Raw genomic sequence first — 25,114 nt, forward strand, 5'->3', positions numbered from 1 at the left:
CTCTGGGTCTTCCTTTCCTGTGGCGGTCCTCATGAGAGCCAGTTAACTCTAATGAATTTATCCTCTGCAGCAGAGGTAACTCTGGGTCTTCCTATCCTGTGGCGGTCCTCATGAGAGCCAGTTAACTCTAATGAATTTATCCTCTGCAGCAGAGGTAACTCTGGGTCTTCCTTTCCTGTGGCGGTCCTCATGAGAGCCAGTTAACTCTAATGAACTGATCCTCTGCAGTAAAGGTAACTCTGGGTCTTCCTTTCCTGTGGCGGTCCTCATGAGAGACAGTTAACTCTAATGAACTGATCCTCTGCAGCAGAGGTAACTCTGGGTCTTCCTTTCCTGTGGAGGTCCTCATGAGAGACAGTTAACTCGAATGAACTTGTCCTCTGCAGCAGAGGTAACTCTGGGTCTTCCATTCCTGTAGCGGTCCTCATGAGAGCCAGTTTCATCACAGCGCTGGATGGTTTTTGCGACTGCACTTGAAGAAACTTTCAAAGTTGTTGAAATGTTCCAGATTGACTGACCTTCTTGTCTTAAAGACTGTCGTTTCTCTATGCTTATATAGGGCTGTTCTTGCCATAATATGGACTTGGGCTATCTTCTGTATACCATCCCTAACTTGTCACAACACAACTGATTGCCACAAAGGCATTAAGGAAAGCAATTCCAGAAATGACCTTTTAACAAGGCAGGTAAGGGTGCGGCTGGAGGTTCTTTACCAGTCGGCCATCAGATTTGCCACCAATGCTCCTTATAGGACACATCACTGCACTCTATACTCCTCTGTAAACTGGTCATCTCTATATACCCGTTGCAAGACCCACTGGTTGATGCTTATTTATAAAACCCTCTTAGGCCTCGCTCCCTCCTATCTGAGATATCTACTGCAGCCCTCATCCTCCACATACAACATCCGTTCTGCCAGTCACATTCTGTTAATCAAGGCAACGGCAACCTTGAAGAATCTCAAATATAAAATATATTTTGACTTAACTTTTTGGGTTACTACATGATTCCATGTGTTATTTCAGTTTAGTCTTCACTATTATTCCACAGTATAGAAAATAGTAAAAGTAAAGAAAAAGCCAGGAATGAGTCCAAACGTTTGACTGGTACTGTATATGTGATGGTACATTATGAGCTACATTAGTTCTACAGGTGTGGTTGAATATCTGTACAGCAGGACGCACCGTTTTGGAATGTTCAGAGAAATAGGCTACGTAGAACAAACATGCCTCTTTGACATGTAGAACAAGGAATCACATTGGCTCTATTCATGGCACTTCTAGAGTTACTGTACACTTCTTACAGTTATAGAACCAGACCCACTGCAGTGTTTTACAGTTATAGAACCAGACCCACTGCAGTGTTTTACAGTTATAGAACCAGACCCACTGCAGTGTTTTACAGTTATAGAACCAGACCCACTGCAGTGTTTTACAGTTATAGAACCAGACCCACTGCAGTGTTTTACAGTTATAGAACCAGACCCACTGCAGTGTTTTACAGTTATAGAACCAAACCCACTGCAGTGTTTTACAGTTATATAACCAGACCCACTGCAGTGTTTTACAGTTATAGAACCAAACCCACTGCAGTGTTTTACAGTTATAGAACCAAACCCACTGCAGTGTTTTACAGTTATATAACCAGACCCACTGCAGTGTTTTAGTTATAGAACCAGACCCACTGCAGTGTTTTAGTTATAGAACCAGACCCACTGCAGTGTTTTACAGTTATAGAACTAACCCCACTGCAGTGTTTTACAGTTATAGAACCAGACCCACTGCAGTGTTTTACAGTTATAGAACCAGACCCACTGCAGTGTTTTACAGTTATAGAACCAGACCCACTGCAGTGTTTTACAGTTATAGAACCAGACCCACTGCAGCGTTTTACAGTTATAGAACCAACCCCACTGCAGTGTTTTACAGTTATAGAACCAGACCCACTGCAGTGTTTTACAGTTATAGAACCAAACCCACTGCAGTGTTTTACAGTTATAGAACCAAACCCACTGCAGTGTTTTACAGTTATGGAACCAGACCCACTGCAGCGTTTTACAGTTATAGAACCAGACCCACTGCAGTGTTTTACAGTTATAGAACCAGACCCACTGCAGTGTTTTACAGTTATAGAACCAAACCCACTGCAGTGTTTTACAGTTATATAACCAGACCCACTGCAGTGTTTTAGTTATAGAACCAGACCCACTGCAGTGTTTTAGTTATAGAACCAGACCCACTGCAGTGTTTTAGTTATAGAACCAGACCCACTGCAGTGTTTTAGTTATAGAACCAGACCCACTGCAGTGTTTTACAGTTATAGAACCAGACCCACTGCAGTGTTTTAGTTATAGAACCAGACCCACTGCAGTGTTTTACAGTTATAGAACCAGACCCACTGCAGTGTTTTACAGTTATAGAACCAGACCCACTGCAGTGTTTTACAGTTATAGAACCAGACCCACTGCAGTGTTTTACAGTTATAGAACCAACCCCACTGCAGTGTTTTACAGTTATAGAACCAGACCCACTGCAGTGTTTTACAGTTATAGAACCAAACCCACTGCAGTGTTTTACAGTTATAGAACCAGACCCACTGCAGTGTTTTACAGTTATAGAACCAAACCCACTGCAGTGTTTTACAGTTATAGAACCAACCCCACTGCAGTGTTTTACAGTTATAGAACCAACCCCACTGCAGTGTTTTACAGTTATAGAACCAGACCCACTGCAGTGTTTTACAGTTATAGAACCAAACCCACTGCAGTGTTTTACAGTTATAGAACCAGACCCACTGCAGTGTTTTACAGTTATAGAACCAGACCCACTGCAGTTTTTTACAGTTATAGAACCAACCCCACTGCAGTGTTTTACAGTTATAGAACCAACCCCACTGCAGTTTTTTACAGTTATAGAACCAACCCCACTGCAGTGTTTTACAGTTATAGAACCAAACCCACTGCAGTGTTTTACAGTTATAGAACCAACCCCACTGCAGTGTTTTACAGTTATAGAACCAACCCCACTGCAGTGTTTTACAGTTATAGAACCAGACCCACTGCAGTGTTTTACAGTTATAGAACCAAACCCACTGCAGTGTTTTACAGTTATAGAACCAGACCCACTGCAGTGTTTTACAGTTATAGAACCAGACCCACTGCAGTTTTTTACAGTTATAGAACCAACCCCACTGCAGTGTTTTACAGTTATAGAACCAACCCCACTGCAGTTTTTTACAGTTATAGAACCAACCCCACTGCAGTGTTTTACAGTTATAGAACCAAACCCACTGCAGTGTTTTACAGTTAAAGAACCAGACCCACTGCAGTGTTTTACAGTTATAGAACCAGACCCACTGCAGTGTTTTACAGTTATAGAACCAGACCCACTGCAGTGTTTTACAGTTATAGAACCAACCCCACTGCAGTGTTTTAGACATCCTGTCAGTCTAAAAACATGTGGCTGTTGTGAGAACAGACACTGACAGTCTTACGTGATGAGTCAGAGCTCAACAAGTGGAAATGATTCTCTTAAATAGTCAAAGTATTTCATCTGGAACAATAATCCATGAACCGTTGATTAGAAGCTCTTGCCAAGTTGGAAAAATATCAAAACGAGTGCATGAACAAAACACGTTTTAATTGAACAAATGGTTTATCTTTCAAATTCAATATGAACCCAGATAACTTCGGAGGTAAAGTAGAGCGGGACGTGCAGATTGGGACGTTCGCTTAAAAGCCCCTCTTAAAACAAACTGCGTACTTATCCCCCATCCCTTCAAAAGGCCCCAAACAGACAGGAGGGAACATCTTCAAAGTATGACAACGTCCTGTTTGCCCTGGTTAAGGCTCTTCTCCTCATCAGACAGGCTTCACAAACCAGGCATCACATAGGCAATGTTGTCCAGAGTCTCTGCCTAGAAGAAAGATGGGGATAACAGAAGTTGGTGGTGAGGGTCCTAATCATTTGACAGCTACTGAATGTGTGTGTGTGTGTGTGTGTGTGTAAGCCTCACCAGTGTGTGTGAGTGTGAAGGGCAGCTGCGTAGCTCGGGGACCAGAGAGGTGAGACAGGCCAGGGGAGCCAGGGCACACAGTAGAGAGTCCAGTAACACAGACAGACTACCTGACACTGCCATCATCTCCTAGAGAGAGACAGAAAGAGACACCGACAGGGAAAGAGACAGAAATAAAGGGAGGGTCAGGGCGAAAGAGAGCGAGATTCATCAAACTATCAGCAACTTCAATCAAACAATTCTTGCATGACATGTCCGTATTCAGTAGCCTTTCAGTGTGAGGACAATGAAGCCAACAGTGTTCAACCAGCCCACCTTAGTTCCCTGAAGCCGGTGGCCAATGTGAGACAGCGATTCCCCCAGCAGCTGTAGGTGGGCCGCTGCGTTCACTGGGTCTACCTCAGGCCCTGTCAACATGGGTGAGTCTGTGGTATCAGGGGTCATGAGACTGCAACTAGCTGTAGAGGCCTCCGCTCTTATCTCGTTCTGCTGGTCGTCCAGGTACATCCAGAACGAAGGCATGGTAGACTCCTCCCTACTCTGGGAGAGGAGCAGGGGGAAAAACGAGGGATGAGTAAGAAGCAGAAAAGAAGATCAGTGGAAGGAAACTTACCAAGCACTGCCCTCTGCTGTCCATTTTACACAATAACACCTAGAAGCTGCTATTTTAGACACAGATCTAGGATCAGTACACCCTCCCTATATCCTTAACATTAATCACTAGTGGGGAAATGCTAGACATAACTTAGATCAGTGTCTAGAGGGCAACTTGGTCTTCCTCTAACTAACCATCTCCAGAAAGAGGCCTTAGTCCCCAGGTGAATCTCAATTCCTCTCTCCTTGACTCCTTCTTAAACCTCATTAGAGGAGAAAGTCTGAGGCTGCAAGGAATCAAGGACATAAAATGGAGACTCACCCCACCTGCTCACTCACTTCCTCAAATCTCTCCCCTTCTGTCAACCATTCGTCTGGTGATTCACAGGTCTGGTGGTCGTACTGGTGATGGGAGAGAACATACAACTCCGGTCCTGCACTGCCATTGGTCCAACTGTGGGGGTGGGTGTGGTCACCTGTAAAGAGTACAGAAAGGATGAAGCACCTATGAGATTGAGCCAAAATTACATGGAGATATGTGTCCCAAATGGCACCCTATTCCTTACATAGTGCACTAGATCTGACCATGGTCAAAAGTAGTGCACTATGTAGGGAACAGGGTGCCATTGCTCCAAATGTCATAGTCACGCTCACGATGTATCCGCGTTCCAAACCTGAATGTCTCCTCTTCTTCTTGTATGACTTCTTGCATTTGCGTTCTTTGACAACGAGTTGTTCCTCATCCGCCACTAGGTCATCATCCTCATCCTCCTCTCTCAGGAAATCTTTGTAGGATCTTTTCTTCTCTCTCTGACTGCGACTGGTCACAAGGCCCACCTCTCCCTCCATCTTCTACACCTGGGAATGAGAGGCAGTAATATAGACATTAAAATCGATGCACATAACATGATACAATGTATAGGTTCAAATATACTGAATAGGCTACTATTGCAAAGAAGCTGGGCACACTGACAAGAATATGCATTTGAACCTCCTAACAGGTGCATTCTACCACCTCTAAACAAACACTCTGCCTACCTGCTCCGCACAAATGTAAACGCAGTACGGAGGTGGCTCTGTTGCTCAACCACTCGCGGTAATTTCGATTATGAAATAGCTATGTGTTTTTCAACAACGAATTGGTAGCTGATCAAAAGAACTCCGTTTTGGCTTTCCGATGTGTCGACAAAGAACTGATGGACCATCTCCAAACTTCACCCACCGCTTGTCGCCATCTTTGAAGAGTTCAAAGTTTGCTGCGCTCATAAGCGCAGGATAACGCACCCCGTGGGTGGAGGCGCATGGCTTACGTAAAATGAGACATTGGCCTATACTTTTCAAAGGGTAACAAAATCAGTATTATTTGTGAAAGTATTATTTGCAAAACATTGCAATGTATGTTACAATTTAGCCGTGTGATTAAATTCATGTGTTTTTACTCACAGACTATCAGGCTAGCCTACTCTACTCAATTTATGGGTAATCCATAATTTCCTGAATTTGAAGTCTCCTTCGCTGGTGGGATGATTTCAACACCATTGGAATGCGAGTCCCTGCTGGTACAAATTCCGCGGACTCATGTTTAGGAAATGGTCGAATCGTTCTCACCCCATTTGCTCCCCCTTCCCTCACGTCCACATAGTCGCTGAATCACGGTAAGCGGTCAAAGCAATATTCTTATCGCTGAATGCTTCCGCATGAAAATCACATCCTAAAACTTCATGACCAATTATTTTATTGCTACAATTTAGCATACGCAATCTATATATTTGGCTGCATTGTTGCAGACTTGCAGGTTGCAACAAAGTTACAGTTATGGATTATTCTCCATTAAATAAATGAATCTTTAATTCAAATATTATGGCATCAAAATCGAATAATTATACCCTTATAATGCATACCCATATTAACAATATCATATATGAATCATCAACTGATATTAGACCTAAGAGGGAATTAAATAGTAATAGTTGTTTACTTCTCAGTGTGATACATCATTGCCAAATTGCCACTGCCATTTCCAGGCATGATTGAGAGCTTTGTTGTGACAGAGAGAGAGAGGTTGAACTTGGCAGTCAGAGATGAAGTCAAACAGCATTGCAGCACACTGTGTGTACAGAAACAGTGGAGAGTATTTAGGTTACACTGTTAACAATTAAACCAACAGGTCTATTCATCTTTCTTTACCCATGCTAATTGAATGTACTGTACAGTACATCCACAGAGACTAACGTTAGTCTAGTGGGAGGAGGGTGAGGAGTTCAACAAAATAATACTCAACTATAAAGTACAGTACAAGGTGCTATAACCTTAAAAGGGTTCTTCAGCTGTCCCCATAGGAGCCAAAGAACCCTTTTGGAACCCTTTGTTCTAAGTGTGTATTTGGACAGTGGACTTCGAGTTCACTGTGTCTGTGACTCTGTCTTATTTGAGCTAGACATTGCACTTGAACATCAGGAGAGTGCAATGTCAGCGAGTCCATTATGAAATGTTGCTATGTATCAGAAAATGAATGACACATAAACCACAATGTGACTTGTACATTGGGTAATTGTTCTTACCTCTTCTGCATTTAGTGTTAGGGAATTTACAGTATTTCACGAGTTTATGGAAAATGTATTCAATCACATGTATTTCATTACCTTTTTTTAATATGTATATATATTTTTACCTTTATTTAACTAGGCAAGTCAGTTAAGAACAAATTCTTATTTTCAATGACAGCCTAGGAACAGTGGGTTAACTGCCTGTTCAGGGGCAGAATGACAGATTTGTACCTTATTAGCTTGGGATATGAACTTGAAACCTTTCGGTTACTAGTCTAACGCTCTAACCACTACGCTACCCTGCCGCCCCATATATATATATATATATATATATATATACAGTGCCTTGCGAAAGTATTCGGCCCCCTTGAACTTTGCAACCTTTTGCCACATTTCAGGCTTCAAACATAAATATATAAAACTGTATTTTTTTGTGAAGAATCAACAACAAGTGGGACACAATCATGAAGTGGAACAACATTTATTGGATATTTCAAACTTTTTTAACATATCAAAAACGGAAAAATTGGGCGTGCAAAATTATTCAGCCCCCTTAAGTTAATACTTTGTAGCGCCACCTTTTGCTGCGATTACAGCTGTAAGTCGCTTGGGGTATGTCTCTATCAGTTTTGCACATCGAGAGACTGAAATTTTTTCCCATTCCTCCTTGCAAAACAGCTCGAGCTCAGTGAGGTTGGATGGAGAGCATTTGTGAACAGCAGTTTTCAGTTCTTTCCACAGATTCTCGATTGGATTCAGGTCTGGACTTTGACTTGGCCATTCTAACACCTGGATATGTTTATTTTTGAACCATTCCATTGTAGATTTTGCATCATGTTTTGGATCATTGTCTTGTTGGAAGACAAATCTCCGTCCCAGTCTCAGGTCTTTTGCAGACTCCATCAGGTTTTCTTCCAGAATGGTCCTGTATTTGGCTCCATCCATCTTCCCATCAATTTTAACCATCTTCCCTGTCCCTGCTGAAGAAAAGCAGGCCCAAACCATGATGCTGCCATCACCATGTTTGACAGTGGGGATGGTGTGTTCAGTGTGATGAGCTGTGTTGCTTTTACGCCAAACATAACGTTTTGCATTGTTGCCAAAAAGTTCAATTTTGGTTTCATCTAACCAGAGCACCTTCTTCCACATGTAAGGTGTGTCTCCCAGGTGGCTTGTGGCAAACTTTAAACAACACTTTTTATGGATATCTTTAAGAAATGGCTTTCTTCTTGCCACTCTTCCATAAAGGCCAGATTTGTGCAATATACGACTGATTGTTGTCCTATGGACAGAGTCTCCCACTTCAGCTGTAGATCTCTGCAGTTCATCCAGAGTGATCATGGGCCTCTTGGCTGCATCTCTGATCAGTCTTCTCCTTGTATGAGCTGAAAGTTTAGAGGGACAGCCAGGTCTTGGTAGATTTGCAGTGGTCTGATACTCCTTCCATTTCAATATTATCGCTTGCACAGTGCTCCTTGGGATGTTTAAAGCTTGGGAAATCTTTTTGTATCCAAATCCGGCTTTAAACTTCTTCACAACAGTATCTCGGACCTGCCTGGTGTGTTGCTTGTTCTTCATGATGCTCTCTGCGCTTTTGACGGACCTCTGAGACTATCACAGAGCAGGTGCATTTATACGGAGACTTGATTACACACAGGTGGATTGTATTTATCATCATTAGTCATTTAGGTCAACATTGGATCATTCAGAGATCCTCACTGAACTTCTGGAGAGAGTTTGCTGCACTGAAAGTAAAGGGGCTGAATAATTTTGCACGCCCAATTTTTCAGTTTTTGATTTGTTAAAAAAGTTTGAAATATCCAATAAATGTCGTTCCACTTCATGATTGTGTCCCACTTGTTGTTGATTCTTCACAAAAAATACAGTTTTATATCTTTATGTTTGAAGCCTGAAATGTGGCAAAAGGTCGCAAAGTTCAAGGGGGCCGAATACTTTCGCAAGGCACTGTATATATATGATTGTATATATATATATATAATGGACAGTAAACCTAACACAAAGAGCCAACTAGCAAACTTCAAGTAGCAAACTTGAATCATCAAACATGAGATTACTACCACTTCTTGACAAAACACACCATAGTCATGTGATTGTGCTGTGTCGTTTACACAGTCTGGATTTCAACACTCCTCCCTCTGCTCCCCAGAGTGCTGAAGTTACACTGTCATATTTAGTTAGTGCTGACTTCTGATCCCTCCTCCTAGCCTACATTCCTGTCACCATTCCATGTTGTTCCTAAAGTTGATCTGTCATGATTAGTCCTAGTCCCTCCATACTCCCCAGTTGTCCATTGCTATTCCCTCACTCCTCCCTCTTCTTTCCAGGGTGGTAAAAAAGTTAGTCATGTTTACTCTCCCTCCAGTTTTCCATTTATATTCCTAAAGTTGCGCTGTCATGTTAAGCGCTGGTCCCTCCCTCCAGTTTTCGATTTATGTTCCTAAAGTTGCCCTGTCATGTTAAGCGTGGGTCCCTCCTCCCCCAGTTTTCCATTACTAGTATTCCTAAAGTTGCCCTGTCATGTTTAGTCCTAGTCCCTCCCTCCACAATGTTCCCGTAGCTGTTCCTAGCAGAGCTGTTGATGAGTCAGGTTTACTGCTTCCTGTTTCTCTCAGCTCAGCTAACCCTTGAAAGAGAAGAAAGAAGGGAGGGAGGGAGGGAGGAGGGGAGGACAGTATAAAGAGAGGTAGAGACCGGAGAGGAGGCACACAAAATAAGGATTGTACACTTAGGAAGAAAGAAAGAAAGAAAGAAAGAGAGAGAGAGAGAGAGAGAGAGAGAGAGAAGGAGAAGACAGTCTCTCATTGTGGGAATATAACAACAAAGAAAGGACCAACTATTGTATAACTTGTGAACTGGTGAGTGAAAAAACTGATTAACAATTTGACTTTTGTGCCATTTCTGGGTCATAGCTTTCAGTCATAACTTTCTATAGCAACTGACATTGCAATTCCTGTTTGGGTCAAATAGCAACATGCTGATGTGTGATCATTGTAAAGGCTTATTGTCAACATACATATCATGTTTATACGGTGTACTCTGTTATAGATCAGACGGTATGACACCGTGTTATCTCAGTCATATTGATGGTTTTCTCTGTTGTGAATACAGATATGGAGACAGACAAGAAGATGCAGACACAAGTGGAGCTCACAGACAGGTAAGGCTGTTACAGCCAGCAGTGTACATGCTACTGATTTCTGTGTTTTGATTGAACTTAGCAGACAGTTAACATATGCTGTCTCTGTGCTGGTCTCTACCAAGCATATGAAGATCTCAGACAAACCAAACTGTTTCTTGTGTTAGTAAGTGTCTCAGAAACATGCTGCTTTTGCAAGAGGCAGCGTTTCATGGGGTGTTCTTCTGAGTAGGTGTCTATTGCTCTGATCTACTTGCCGTCACCTGCAGTATCTTATCCCCATTAGCAGTTAGCCTCCATTGATAGACCCGTGTTGGTTTTCCACCTTAAAGTGATATGTCACCCAGCTGTCCTATATGTCAGTGGGCATTCCCCCTCTCATCCATATGTCAATCATCACTCAGTGTGTAAGACAGTCTTTATCACAGGTTGAAAACAGAAGTTAACATGACCCCCCCATCTCTCTCTCTCTCTCTCTCTCTCTCTCTCTGTCTGTGAACAGTACAGTAATGCTGTAACTTTACAGGTTGAATACAGGGGTTAATGTGTTTTCCTCTCTCTCTCCCACAGTGATCTGTCTGAGCAGATTAAGGCTGTGACCAAGGACAGCCATGTCAGAGCAGAGAACACTGAGCTGATGCTGGCCTACCAGAGAGGAAACGTCAGTCTGACACAGTACAAGGTAATCAATCATTAACATATCATTAACAAAGGCAAAGATTCATCTCTCTGTTTAAACCTCTGCTGCATGTTAGTAAATGGAGATACTAGCAAGTACAACTCAATTAGTCTTGTGATTCCTTATCTACACTGTAATTCCCATCAGTTGATCCGAATGTTCCGTGTGGACATGCAACATTTTCCGAGCTGGAGCGCCATGCATCATCATGCTCCATCATTCTATCATGTGCTGCTATCAACTGTTGTGGGTCAAGGTGCTGTGTTTTATGTATAATGGAAGTATTGAGACTAACCCTAGTTTATATCCTTTCATTGTCTCCTTTCCTCAGCTTCTCCTGTGCTCCCTCTATGAGATCTATCAAGCACTAGAGGAAGCTCTGGACAACAACTCCAACCACCCGAGTGTCGCGCCTATATACTTCCCCCTGGAACTAGCACGGCTGGAGTCAGTGGAGAGAGACCTGGAGCATTTCTATGGGCAGGACTGGAGAGAGAAGATTGTTGTACCGGCTGCCACTAAAATATATGCCCATAGACTCAGACAGGTGTGTATTAAACTGGACTGGTCTGTGGAAGTTGAATCGTACCATAATGCTTTATAACAGTGTTTCCCAAACTCGGTCCAGGGGCCTCCTCTGGGTGCACATTTTAGTTTTTGCCCCAGCACCACACAGCTGATTCAAATAACTACCTCATCATCAACCTTTGATTATTTGAATCATCTGTTTAGTGCTAGGGTAAAAAACTAAACGTGCACCCAGAATGGGCCCCAAGACCGAGTTTAGGAAACCCTGCCTTATGTAACCATGAAGGGGGCAAATGAGGCAAATGAGGGTTTCAAAAATCCGATGTAAATTCAGCCAAACGTTAGAAGTTGAGATAATAAAAAAAAAAATGTAAAAAATGGGTTACTTGGAATGGGTTTATAGTGCATTCACACCAGTGACTGTACTGACTCTCTCTCCTTCCCTCCACAGATCGGCAAAGACAACCCTGAGTACCTAGTGGCCCACGCGTACACCCGCTACCTCGGCGACCTATCTGGCGGACAAGTCCTTGGCCGCATTACCCAGAAGTCTCTGGGGCTGAAGGGTGGCGAGGGTCTGTCGTTCTTTTCCTTCCCGGGCGTGAGCAGCCCCAACCTGTTCAAACAGCTGTACAGGAGTAGAATGAACAGCATTGAGCTGGAGGAAGAGGAGAGGAAAGGAATGCTGGAGGAGGCTGTCAGAGCCTTCGAGTTGAACATCCAGGTGAGGAGGATGGAGGAGAGGAGTGGGGGGGAGGGGAGGGGGAGGGGGTGACGAGGAATAGGGAAACTGGACAGCCATGGTTTAGGGGTGATATAAGGTTAGATATTAGGGTTGGTGTTCAACTATAAGCTAAGTGAGTGCCATTTAGTTTTTTTTATGAGCTTCTTGGCTCTTCGTACATAAGACGACTGACTTTTGACTGATGTTGTCTTGCTTCTGTCTGTGATGCAGGTCTTTGACGATCTTCAGAAGATGGTGTCTGTGACAGAGAGGGAAAGTGAGCTCATGCATACGACAACCAGAAATAGATGCACAAGACACACGTCGACACATTCCAAACTGGCTGATGGTAAGTTACGCGCACACACAGACACACACACACACGCATAGGCATAGACACACACACACACATGCATAGGCACACGCATGTGCGAACGCACGCATGCACGCACGCACGCACACACACACCACACGCACGGACACACACACACGACTGAATATGATGACGGTGATATTTAGTACTTATGCAGTTAGTGTGTTAGATAATACTCATAATTCCTCCTTTCCTCTTTTCTCAGAAGAGAAACTGACAGTTAGATCCCTTCAGATCCAGACCAGTCTGGTCAACGCATCACCCCTCTTCAGAATGGTGCTGGGGATCTGTGTAGCCCTGGCAACGGTTGGCATGGGAATCTATGCTTTTTAAAGTTGTAAAGAAGTGTTTTCAGTAAAGTTGTATCCGTCCATAACAGAAGATTACCCTGGACCTAGATGATGGTGGCAGTATTTTTGTACTTTAAAGACCTTAAAGAGGATGAAGGACCCCATATTTTATAATGTTGTTGATCCTAAATAGTTTTTTTGTTAAAAAAACTAAATACTGTACAGAAGTAAGTAATAACTTAGTAATATAAATTCTCATAGTTCCTGTGTTGAATGTAGCCACATTAAACTATGAGTTAGGATGTGTATGATATTGATATGTGTCTGACTGGCAGTACTGACTCAATGTCCACCAGTATAAAATCACTAGTACACTAGAAATAGACTAGTACTCCTGAACATTTTGTGAAATTTCTGTATCATTTATCAATGTCACTGTGAAAATGAGAGCAAAATGAAATCCTTTTTCATTTACAATCTCAAGATTTAGCCATTACTACTGTCATATTTCTACCTGTCAAATCCATTTTTGTAAAGTCAGTTATACTGTTTGAAATTTGTTCAACAAAAATATTTGTATATATTGTATATATTTGTACATTTTTTTAATAAAAAGAGTATACCATGTGGGGTATAAAATACACAGATCATTTCTTCATCGTCTACATTATTTCAAATCCTTTCCTCTATCAACATCCAACCACAGAGTAACAATGTAGATTGAACATATAGTTTTATCTCAATCAGTGTGCATAAAAAAGTTAAATGACTATACTTTAAAATGAAGAAAACAACAATAAAAAAGGAACAAAAAATATATAAATATCAGGCTGTTCTGTTCTAGTAGGAGTCTTGTGGGGTTTCTAATCAGAAATGCTAAGGCCCACATCCCATCATTCTACTTCCCAAATAATAACAGACAAATTAGATAACAATGTCAGGCTGTTAGAATTCTCGTCTAGTATACGAGTCTTGTGGTGATAATAGGCTTTAGAAGCCCCTTCATTACATTTCCTTCTGAAGATGTTGCGAATCCTCCTCATCTTCTTTGGCTTGTCATGCTCCACTTCCTGTCCAGCGCAGTCCTCGAAGACTGAGAAGGCTGGTCATCTTCTATGGTGGTCTGGAATGTGGTGCTGGTGGCAGAACGAGGTGCTTCTCTAGCCTCAGCCTCCTATACCAGCTGTAGATAGTTCTGTGGTAGGATGGGCTCCAGGTCTAAATGCCAGTCGGAAACAGCTTGGGAGGGTTCCGATTCCGGGGGAAAGGGTCACTAACTTCCTCATTCTGCTGTGTTTCTGCTCTAATGTCTCCTTGGTCAGGTGCCGAGCTAGAGGTCAGTGGCTCAGAGTCTGACACAGCAGCGTTGCTTTTACCTTGCTTCTTCAGCTCTATGTCTTCTTTGAACAAAAACTTAGAGCATGGTTCTCCATCATACTCTGGGTAATATGTCCCTTCTCCTTGTTAGCAGCAAACCGATCAGGTACACTCTTAGCAATCCGCAGAGCTACAAGGCAAACCACGTAGAGGTTGAAGATCTTTGATCCCAGTCCAAGTGCTCTCGCCAGCACCGTTCTGGGTATCTAGTATGCCCTAGTATCTCCTCCAGGTTCTCCATGATGTTCGTGGCCACTGTTGGTCAATTTCTTCAACAAATGATCAAGTCTATATAATTATCAAACATACATTAGTAATGGAAAGGAAACACAGACTCTGTTTAAGCATCAAAAAATACTCCTTTACTAATATCATTTCTAGGCAGAATTTGGTACGGAGAACAATATCACAGTATATGATTGTTTCTCCCCAAGTTCTGCAAAATGTCTAAGACCTCCTGTAACTCATATAGCCTCTCCCAGTCCTCCTTGCATGAGTTTCCCTGGCAACAACATTTTAATAAATCTAACCTCCCCTGACAGCAGTAACCATCTTATCAGCAATTAAAAGCTCAGAAGTGGGTTGGACCAAAACGTGACCTTTCATCACAAGTACAGGGTCATGACAAGGTGAACCAGTGTAAGTATCTTCTGACAGGTGGCTGGTTTCATCAGGTCTGTGACAGCCTTGTGTTGTCGGACAACCAGACAACCACGGTGGGATCCAGACAGGAGGAGTCTGAACGTAGACACCTTCAGATAGTGTCTGAAGGTCACAACACTCAAAACAGGTTAACACACACACAGAGGTCTCCTGACGAGGAGACCCTTACAGTTTATCATAACACAATGTATTAACCATTTAAAAGGTATAAGGCCTTGGTTTAACCCTCTTCACCACCTGTGGATCTGTGGACTGCTGAAGAGGGTTGACCAGCTGCCCCCCCCCCCCCCCCCCCCCGTGGCCTGGCCCATAACAAGGACCATAGGAGAGCTTCTGCATCCTTCAAAAGAGGGGTGACCTTCAGAGAAAGTCAGTTCCGAAAGAGTTTGTAAGTCACTTGAAGAATTGCCTGGGAGATAATGTCCTGACGGTTTAACTGAGCACCACGACCTGCTTCGAGAAGGTCTTGGAGGCAGCTCGTCACCTTGGTCCCGATTTCAGTGAGGGCTCTTTGAACGATGTCCCTTGTGCTGTCTCTTCCTGCTGCCATGTCCACCAGGCTCTCCACGACCTCCCTGACTTCCTGTGGAATCTCCACCTGGAGCATCTCCTCTGACCTGATGTCAGGTTGGGCATGTTTCTCTGCGTTGTCAATGAAGAGCTGCTGCTGCTCCACAATGAACTTTTCCATGTGGAAAATGTCTCTCTTTTCCATGTGATCTCTGAATGCTCCTCTTATGACTATGGATAGAGGTTAAAACAGCAGTCTATAATAAGATATTTATATATTACATTTTCAATACATGTCAACAATCCTGTTTTGACTTCGTCATTATGGAGTATTGTGTGTAGATGGGTGAAAAAAAACCCAATTTAATCAATTTAGAATTTCGGGCTTTAACGCAACAAAATGTGGAATAAGTCAAGGGGTATGAATACTTTCTGAATGCACTGCATGTATTTCTTATGAAACACACAGCATGCCTCTATTACTACAGTATTACACTGAACATAGTCACAAACAGGGATAAGAGAAGCTGGTCATTCCTTTCCAGTAGACCGGAGAGACGGGCATCGTTCCACATTGAGCTCTCTCCAAACATCCTGCTTGATGTTAACGAGCCTGTGCCGACTCCTCACCTTCAATGTCTGTCCGTGAGTTTGAATTTAGTGGAATATTGAGTTGCATATTAGCAGTGGCAAATGTTTATACGAATGAAAGCATTTACAACTCATTTTGAACACCTGACACACTTGACAATGTCATTTTGATCAGGCTGTTATGGATCTTTCACATCTCGCTGGTTATAAAGTGAAGTATATTTCTTACCAGCTCAACGAGGCAGGGTTTTCTCCCCTCTCTCTTCCTGAAATCTACAAATGAAACACAGAACGCATATCAGTCACTTTGTGTCATATATTCAGCAAAGAGACTTATCGTATTTTGGCCATGTATTTAGCTTCATTATTAGCTAAACAGGAAAGTGTTGGACAGGTTGACTGCCTGTGGACCTTGAGGTTGCTCTCACTTTTTCAGGAAGGCTTTCTGAACATTGAAGATGATCCATCCCCTCATGTGATTGACAGTGATGTCGGTTGACAGTGCTGCCTGCCCCTGAAGGGTCAGGAACTATCTGATGAGCTTCTCTGTAAGACAGGCCATCATTAGCTCTGGAACTAGTGAGCAGAGCTCTAACTGGCCATTCATTTGAACTCATACAAACTTATAAGGGATATGACGGGCCACGTTTGACCTGTTATTTATCACTTCCTGTGTAGTCAAACAAAATGGAGAGAGATGTGTATGCCACAACGCCAGATATAGGTTATAAAGTGATTTGTCTTCATGAACTAATATTGAGGTGTTTTACACAGTGACGTCACTTGATGGCGCTCAATGTCAAGCGACGTTTTTGTCATCATACAATTGAATTTGCCATGTGTCCTGCGGGCTGCTGTAAACCTATAGAGAGCCTATTGAATTACTAGAGGGACATTGTCAAATGTTAAGCGGAGCAGCACAGGAGAACCCAAGAGCAAACTCAGACCAGGAAACAGGGATGACTGAACCAAGATATTTATTGCAACACAGGGAGAGATGAAGTACAGATCCAGGGAAGCTTGGATGAGTTGTAGGAAACCCGACGTGGAGGCTGAGGTTGGAGTGAGCTGGGTTGGGACAGGGCAAACAGGTCTGGAGGGGAATCCAAGGGAGTGATGATGAGCTGAATTCAGAACAGGGTAGCAGGGTGGTGAAATGTGGAACAGGAGACAGGACCCAGAATCAGAGCGACAAAATGAATGGAGATTACGATCTGGCAGAGTGGAAGTGGCAGGATTGAGTATTTGTAGAGGTCTTGATTATGGAACGGGTTGCAGCTGGTGGGGAACTGCTCTGACTCCAGCACACCTGTCTCCAACCACAAAATCACAGAGAGAGAGAGATAGAAGAAGAGCGAGAGGGAGAGAACTGGGGAAATGGCTGCAGGTCAAGGAGACACTGAATGTCCACTAGGGGGTGTAGCAGGAGCACATGTGACAATAAACCCTCCAATATCCATAATTGGGCAAACACGGCAGCCATCTTGGTCAGGGATGAATCCTATACCAGTCTAATTACAATGAATGGCAGGATAGGCATAGGTAATATACAGCTCTGGAAAATATTAAGAAACCACTGCAAATGATCACTTTCTCTGGTTTTACAATTTATAGGTATGTGTTTGGGTAAAAGTAACATTTTTGTTTAATTATATAAACTACTGACAACAGTTCTCCCAAATTCCAAATAAAAATGTAATTTAGAGCATTTATTTGCAGAAAATGACAATTGGTCAAAATAGCAAAAAATATGCAGTATTGTCAGACCTCGAATAATGCTAAGAAAATAAGTTCATGTTCATTTTTAAACAACACAATACTAATGTTTTAACTTAGGAAGAGTTCAGAAACCAATATTTGGTGGAATAACCCTGATTTTCAATCACAGCTTTCCTGCGTCTTGACCTGCTCTCCACCAGTCTTTCACTGTCATGTTGGGTGACTTTATGCCACTCCTGGCGCAGACATTCCTCCACCAAATGTCACAGTGGGTGTGAGACCTGGAGAGACCTACAAGCCACAGTGTCGTGTACCCACGGTGAAATTTGGTGGAGGATCGGTGATGATCTGGGGGTGTTTCAGCAAGGCTGGAGTCAGGCAGAATTGTCTTTGTGAAGGACGCATGAATCAAGCCACGTACAGATTGTCCTGGAAGAAAACTTGCTTCCTTCTGCGCTGACAATGTTCTCCAACTCTGAGGATTGTTTTTTCCAGCAGGACGATGCTTCATGCCACACAGCCAGGTCAATAAATGTGTGGACGGAGGACCTCCAGATCAAGACCCTGTCATGGCCAGCCCAATCTCCAGACCTGAACCCTGACTCCAGACCTGAACCCATGACCTGTCCATTTTCTGTAAATAAATGCACTAAATGACAATATTTTTATTTGGAATTTGGATGTTGTCAGTAGTTTATAGAATAAACCAAAAATGTACATTTTACCCAAACACATACCTATAAATAGTACAACCAGAGTAACTGATAATTTTGCAGTGGTGTCTTCATTTCTTCCAGAGTGCAGTCCATGAGGAGGAGATGCACTGCAGTTCTTAATGCAGCTGGTGGCCACACCAGATACTGACTGTTACTTTTGACCCCCCTTTGTTCAGGGACACATTATTCAATTTCTGTTAGTCACATGTCTGTGGAACTTGTTCAGTTTATGCCTCAGTTGTTGAATCTTATGTTCATACAAATATTTACACATTTGCTAAAGTTTGCTGAAAATAAACTCAGTTGACAGTTAGAGGACGTTTATTTTTTTGCTGAGTATATTAGGAGATAGGACTCTTAAGATGACATAAAGAAACCCTCCTTATTTGCTCGCTGAACATGGCCAGGGCCCTTGTCTAGCAGGGGACAGAAGACCTCTGTGTCATCATTGAGGTCATCTCTCTTCCATTCTTAGCAGGCAAAAAAACATCTAAATAGGGTCTTTCTTGATGACCTCACTGTAGCGGACGATAGATGGGTGGACTATGATGGTGAAAGCATCCTGTGGGTGGGATATACTGGAATCACAAGACACCTCAATCTAGCTAACCTGTTATGCCAAAGATGGTGCACTTGCAATTCATTATTACAAATTGCTAAAACAATGTAACAACTATGACGAAACAGATACAAAATTAGAATATGGTAATAAAAAGCCATATATGAAGAAGGTTAGATTTGGCATCCACTTTTTATTGTAGTTTTTCCTAAAAGCTGAGCCCTCATTGCACACACACATTACAAAACCCAGAAACAGCAGCCAGGAACAGTCTGACTAATCATATTCTTCTTTCAGTACACACACTCTCCATCTCCGGCTTCAAGGAGCACTAAAACAATGACACAAGTATCAGAAATGATTGTACGTCACAGGAGTTGGCTCACGTTCACCTAAAAAGGGCATAGGTCTAGGACTGAACTGAATAGCAGCCATACTTTCCCCACTTTCGCCTGAAGAGAGTTGGTGACGAGGGTACATTTCAAATACGCTCCTGGTTTTGACTTCATCACAGTAATGTCCACGATCAGATAGTTACATTCAGAATGGGTTCAAGTCACAATCCATTATATTCTCCTCAGTTTGAGTCTGTACCCTCTCTCACTTGTCCTTACTTTGTTAGTATCAAACCCCAGTCAATCAATAAGAGTTTCCTATTCATTTTAGTCCAATAATCAATCGACAAAACAGTTTAAAAAGCCTCTGGAATTCAATCATGTAGAATAGATCCTCACTACAATACAAAAAAAACAGATCTATATTCACAAACACATTTTCTGACAACATTGGAAAAAACACTCTAGATACAACCTTTACACAAAGTATCCAAAACAGTGTAAATTATATTTTGACACGTATTCATTCTCTTTCTCTCTTGTCAAACACTTCTACAATAAAGTTATTCAAAGAGACAATAGAGTGAGTAGTAGGAGAAATAGAAGAAGGAAGAGGGAAAAGGAGAACAAAAGATGTTTCCTCTGTCCTGATTCAAGGCCTGTCGTCACAAAGACTAGGAGTCCATATAACTGATCCAAAAGGCAAAACGGTCTCCTACTCTAAGACTCTTTGTGAATACAGTCCCAGACCTACACGGTACCAGAGGAGATCCCAAGGTGCATAGAATTCGGGGATAGATAATGGCACAGCATTTTGGGCCACGTCCAAAATGGCACCCTAATCCCTACATAGTGCACTGCTCTTGACCAGTTCCTGCATCGTGCTTTGCTCAAAAGTAGTGCATTATATAGGGATTAGTTTGCCATTTTGGACGCAAAAGTCACTCACTAACAGTAAACATAAGAATGAACAACAACAACAAGCCATGATCTCATAAGAGTAAGACAGCACACAGTCAAGGCAAAGCTTTGTAAGGAAAAAGATCCAAGGTGAAAATGCAGTTTAAGGTACTAAGAGCTAGCCCAGTAAGGCTGGCCACCTTGGCAAGACAGCACAAATAGATCTGGACTAACAGCTACAACAATCCACCCTGTAAAACAACATACATACAAATCCAACATCTCCAATAAAGGTATGAGGCCAGTAGTAAGTCATGAGGTAACCTACTAGACCGGCATGGGATGGAGACCTCATAGCTTATTCTCATATCTCATTACTTTGTGAACTTTTTTCTCTCTCTATGATTGCCATTTAATGAGAAAAATGTTTGCATTCTAGTCAAGAGCCCTGTGCTTTTTTGAGAGACATTCAAGGCCATACCCGTCTTAAAGCTAATTGGCCGAGACAGCAGTGTTAAGGTCGGGGATCACCTTCTTTTGACCAATCAGAACGGTGCAATTCTAGCACTTCCTCACATCATATTGCACATTTTAGTCTGGAGGGGGATGATTGAAAAGGGAATTAAAATAAACCAACCACATAAACAAAGATATAGATCTGTTTGTGCCATCAGTTGCACGAACAGATCCAAGACCAGCCTACATAAACTAAACTAATGGGCCAATCCCTAGTCTACCACCCTCAGATCATCCAAAGGTGAAATCAGTTGTCAATAATATCGCTCATCATGACTTCTAAAGATCTCCATCTATATCCTTCACTTCACTTAAGATGTATTTGAAAACAAGTCTGAAAAGGCGAAAGAGACAGACGTTCCTAATTCCAAAAGCCCCAATACAGAGTAGAACACCCCACTTTCAACACACTCAGTGTGGTACGCCCTACATATGGAGCTTCCAAGTGGCGCAGTGGTCTAAGACACTGCATCTCAGTGCTAGAGGTGTCACTACAGACCACCTGGTTCAAATCCAGACTGTATCACAATTGGCTGTCCCCATAGGGCGGCACACAATTGGCCCAGCGCCGTCCGAGTTTGGCCGGTGTAGGCCGTCATTGTAAATAAGAATTTGTTCTTAACCGACTTCACTAGTTAAATAAAGGTTACATTTAAAAAATATTTTGACACAACCCATCACTCCTCCCAGGGCTGTGTGACTAGGACATCCAGGTTAAAGAGGTGATGTGTAAGGGCGTTTGGCACCTCTGTTAGAGGGGAAGTTTCTAGGATTGTGTGCACACTATTCCCTATTTAATGCACTACTTTGGATCAGGGCCTATAAGGCTCTGGTGAAAAGTAGTACATTAAATAGGGAATAGTTTTGCAACTGAAAAAAAATTGAACAAGCACTTCTTATTGGACAAGTCCAGGGCAAGTCCCTCCCTGTTTTAATCAGTTTTCTTCTGTTTGGCCTAATGAACAGGACCCAGCCAGAGACTGCTCAGATGAGTGAACTGGTCTCCTATGAGACCAGTTCAGTTGGTCTCATAAGAGGAGAGCAGGGCGGCATCCACAGGCTCCATACAGGAAGGACAGGTGAAGGACCTCATCAGCCAGGTGTCGATGCAGTCCACGTGGTAGATGTGCAGGCAGGGAAGGAACCGGATGGGGTCGCCGTACTCAAAGTCATTCATGCAGATCGCACACCTGGAGAGAGTGAGGCGCACGACATGACAGATAGCATTTAGTCTAAATTTGGTTTCAAATAATAAGAGGCCTACAGCTAACTTACATACACTTGGTAATGGATGAGGTGAGGACCCACTAATATCCTTCTGGGCCATGGCTCAAGATAATGTGGCTAGAAATAGGACATTGCTAGTAAATTAGCGTCTAAATTGGTTGAGCTACAAGAAAAGTATATGGTTGGTCACAGGGCAGAAAAATACATACTCTTTGACTTTCTTGTCAGAGGGCTCAGAGCCGGGGTCGAAGATGCCTCTGGGGAGGTGGTGGATGAGGCCAATCCGCTGGGCGATACGGACCTGCTCCTCCTCTGTCAGCTGGCTGGCCAGGCACGTCTGACTGGGGGTGGGGTGGTACACTGGCGCCTGAACACGCTCCTGTATGGAATGTGGGGAGAGGGGTACAGGGTAACCCATGATACAGTCATCGGGGAGTCTCTGGACACCCCCAAAACTACATGTGGATCCTCTACTATCTCAGTCAGATTTTATACCATTGACTTGATGGGGAAATGGACAGAAAGCATAGGTGTTGGTAAGCTAAACCATGCCAGAATTTTTCACATGACAGTTATAGCTTACTAGTGAACCCTAAACTTCTGACATAATACGAAATGAGCAACAAGATACAAAACACAGCCCATGCAACATACCACTAGGCTAACTTAACAACGTGGACAGTTAGTTGACATTGTTATCAATGAATCCCCGGTATAGATGTGATCCATCTCCCCCTGAATTTACCTGGTAAGGCGGTGGGGGCTCCCCTGGAACACTGGCTTCCTGGGACTCGTTGAGGAGAGACAAGTCGTCGGCGCCTTGCGAAGACAAACAGTTCCCCATTGAACTGGACCAGCACACACAATCCCCACTACGAACAGGACAGCTAGCTAACAGGACAGCAAGATAAGCAACAAAAACAAATATTTTTACGTGTCTTGCTAAATAAGTTGTCTTTTTAGCTAGCCTGCTGGGTAGCTAGCGAGTAGGAATGAACAACAGCCCTCCAACGTCGATGCAGAAAAACAATTCTAATCGCTGTGTAACTTAGAAATAAAAGTAAATATCGCTCGAAACAACGACATGTAAATGCTGTCTCTAATTATACCAATACCTAAGTCAGTGAACTGTAAATGACACCGATTTCAATTTGTGCTATTTGGTTATTCGATCTGACTATATTTTTAGATTAAACCTCTTGATGAATCCATCTTTGTTTTGGCTTTGTTTACAAACTGTATACACAGAAGTGACGTAGCTAGTTAATAGGAAGTTGGGAGATCCGGAAGTTGCCTTTCGAAAAAATGGCGGGTAGGTGGACGAGAAAATATGCCTAATAAGCAGTAGTGTAAAGTAATTAAGTAAAAATACTTTAAAGTACTACTTAAGTCGTTTTTTGGGGCCATCTGTACTTTACTATGTATATTTTTGACAAATTTTACTCCATACATTTTCCCCGACACCCAAAAGTACTCGTTACATTTCGAATGCTTAGCAGGACAGAAAAATGGTCCAATTCAAGTACTTACCAAGAGAACATCCATGGTCATCCCTACTGCTAAGGGAGGAGGTGAGGGCCCTAGGAGTGTGGTGTCAGGAAAATAACCTCACACTCAACATCAACAAAACTAAGGAGATGATTGTGGACTTCAGGAAACGGCAGAGGGAACACCCCCCTATCCACATCGATGGAACAGTAGTGGAGAGGGTAGTAAGTTTTAGGTTCCTCGGCGTACACATCACAGACAAACTGAATTGGTCCACCCACACAGACAGCATCGTGAAGAAGGCGCAGCAGCGCCTCTTCAACCTCAGGAGGCTGAAGAAATTCGGCTTGTCACCAAAAGCACTCACAAACTTCTACAGATTCACAATCGAGAGCATCCTGTCGGGCTGTATCACCGCCTGGTACGGCAACTGCTCCGCCCACAACTGTAAGGCTCTCCAGAGGGTAGTGAGGTCTGCACAACGCATCACCGGGGGCAAACTACCTGCCCTCCAGGACACCTACACCACCCGATGTCACAGGAAGGCCATAAAGATCATCAAGGACAACAACCACCCGAGCCACTGCCTGTTCACCCCGCTATCATCCAGAAGGCGAGGTCAGTACAGGTGCATCAAAGCTGGGACCGAGAGACTGAAAAACAGCTTCTATCTCAAGGCCATCAGACTGTTAAACAGCCACCACTAACATTGAGTGGCTGCTGCCAACACACTGACTCAACTCCAGCCACTTTAATAATGGGAATTGATGGGAAATTATGTAAAATATATCACTAGCCACTTTAAACAATGCTACCTAATATAATGTTTACATACCCTACATTCATCTCATATGTATACGTATATACTGTACTCTATATCATCTACTGCATCTTTATGTAATACATGTATCACTAGCCACTTTAACTATGCCACTTTGTTTACATACTCATCTCATATGTATATACTGTACTCAATACCATCTACTGTATCTTGCCTATGCCGCTCTGTACCATCACTCATTCATATATCCTTATGTACATATTCTTTATCCCCTTACACTTGTGTTTATAAGGTAGTAGTTTTGGAATTGTTAGCTAGATTACTTGTTGGTTATTACTGCATTGTCGGAACTAGAAGCACACGCATTTCGCTACACTCGCATTAACATCTGCTAACCATGTGTATGTGACAAATAAAATTTGATTTGATTAGATTTTTGCCTCTGATCTGGCTGACTCACTAAACACAAATGATTTGTTTGTAAACAATGTCAGTGTGTTGGAGTGTGCCTCTGGTTATCCATAAAACAAAAGAAAATCATGCCGTCTGGTTTGCTTAAATAAAGAATGTGAAAGGATTTAAAATTTTACTTTTGATACTTAGTATATTTTTGCAATAACATTTATACTGAACAAAACATTTCAAAGATTTTTTTACTGAGTTACAGTTCATAGAAAGAACTCACTTAATTGAAATTAATTCATTAGGCCCTAATCTATGGATTTCACATGACTGGAGAATAGCATCAGGTCTGGTAGATATTCCTGCAGTCAGCATGCCAATTGCACACTCCCTCAAAACTGCAACATTTTTAGATTGGCCTTTTA

General features: G+C 42.6%; 3 protein-coding genes across 10 annotated transcripts; 1 reads left to right on the forward strand and 2 right to left on the reverse strand.

The window, feature by feature from the left end:
* Window positions 1–3,617: 3,617 nt before the first annotated feature.
* On the reverse strand, window positions 3,618–6,297 carry LOC110485520 (HMG box-containing protein 4). Of its 8 annotated transcripts, none has more exons than XR_016487673.1 (6): window positions 5,647–6,056; window positions 5,283–5,466; window positions 4,931–5,084; window positions 4,330–4,554; window positions 4,015–4,143; window positions 3,618–3,915 (listed from the first exon to the last, which is right to left on the reverse strand). XR_016487673.1 is itself a non-coding variant. In XM_090204408.1 (6 exons), exons 2-6 carry the CDS (start codon window positions 5,455–5,457, stop codon window positions 3,871–3,873), a joined length of 723 nt encoding a protein of 240 aa, XP_090060534.1. In that variant the 5' UTR covers window positions 5,458–5,466; window positions 6,217–6,297; the 3' UTR covers window positions 3,618–3,870. The 8 variants fall into 8 exon arrangements, 7 of the variants coding, with proteins under 7 accessions (XP_090060534.1, XP_090060533.1, XP_090060536.1 ...); XM_090204408.1 differs by lacking the exon at window positions 5,647–6,056 and adding an exon at window positions 6,217–6,297 and having other exon boundaries at window positions 4,330–4,549; XM_090204407.1 differs by lacking the exon at window positions 5,647–6,056 and adding an exon at window positions 6,217–6,280 and having other exon boundaries at window positions 4,936–5,084.
* Window positions 6,298–9,882: 3,585 nt separating this feature from the next.
* LOC118936555 (heme oxygenase) lies at window positions 9,883–13,550 on the forward strand. The gene is made up of 7 exons (XM_036949290.2): window positions 9,883–10,030; window positions 10,284–10,332; window positions 10,882–10,993; window positions 11,322–11,537; window positions 11,970–12,242; window positions 12,474–12,591; window positions 12,821–13,550. The coding sequence occupies exons 2-7, from the start codon at window positions 10,286–10,288 to the stop codon at window positions 12,946–12,948; spliced, it is 894 nt and encodes a 297-aa protein (XP_036805185.2). The 5' UTR covers window positions 9,883–10,030; window positions 10,284–10,285; the 3' UTR covers window positions 12,949–13,550.
* Window positions 13,551–19,213: 5,663 nt separating this feature from the next.
* On the reverse strand, window positions 19,214–23,277 carry LOC110485645 (RING finger protein 11). Its single transcript, XM_021556749.3, has 4 exons — window positions 23,134–23,277; window positions 22,764–22,909; window positions 22,228–22,397; window positions 19,214–21,981 (listed from the first exon to the last, which is right to left on the reverse strand). The coding sequence occupies exons 2-4, from the start codon at window positions 22,860–22,862 to the stop codon at window positions 21,810–21,812; spliced, it is 441 nt and encodes a 146-aa protein (XP_021412424.3). The 5' UTR covers window positions 22,863–22,909; window positions 23,134–23,277; the 3' UTR covers window positions 19,214–21,809.
* Between the last annotated feature and the right edge of the window lie 1,837 nt (window positions 23,278–25,114).

This window comes from Oncorhynchus mykiss, chromosome 17 (assembly GCF_057628025.1).
Source record: "Oncorhynchus mykiss isolate SJ-2025 chromosome 17, ASM5762802v1, whole genome shotgun sequence".
Classification (NCBI taxonomy): domain Eukaryota; kingdom Metazoa; phylum Chordata; class Actinopteri; order Salmoniformes; family Salmonidae; genus Oncorhynchus; species Oncorhynchus mykiss.

Bases quoted from the DNA above. Each gene is read 5' to 3' on its own strand.
- LOC110485645 (XM_021556749.3), bottom strand. From the start codon at position 22,862: ATGGGGAACTGTTTGTCTTCGCAAGGCGCCGACGACTTGTCTCTCCTC. The intron at 22,398-22,763 runs GTAAATTCAGGG...CATTCCATACAG, and splicing joins AGCCCCCACCGCCTTACCAG to GAGCGTGTTCAGGCGCCAGT. The intron at 21,982-22,227 runs GTATGTATTTTT...CACTCTCTCCAG, and splicing joins TCTGACAAGAAAGTCAAAGA to GTGTGCGATCTGCATGAATG.
- LOC118936555 (XM_036949290.2), top strand. From the start codon at position 10,286: ATGGAGACAGACAAGAAGATGCAGACACAAGTGGAGCTCACAGACAG. The intron at 10,994-11,321 runs GTAATCAATCAT...TCCTTTCCTCAG, and splicing joins TCAGTCTGACACAGTACAAG to CTTCTCCTGTGCTCCCTCTA. The intron at 11,538-11,969 runs GTGTGTATTAAA...TTCCCTCCACAG, and splicing joins ATGCCCATAGACTCAGACAG to ATCGGCAAAGACAACCCTGA.
- LOC110485520 (XM_090204408.1), bottom strand. From the start codon at position 5,457: ATGGAGGGAGAGGTGGGCCTTGTGACCAGTCGCAGTCAGAGAGAGAAG. The intron at 5,085-5,282 runs GTTTGGAACGCG...TACTCTTTACAG, and splicing joins GAAGAAGAGGAGACATTCAG to GTGACCACACCCACCCCCAC. The intron at 3,916-4,014 runs GTGAGGCTTACA...TCTTTCTTCTAG, and splicing joins CTTCACACTCACACACACTG to GCAGAGACTCTGGACAACAT.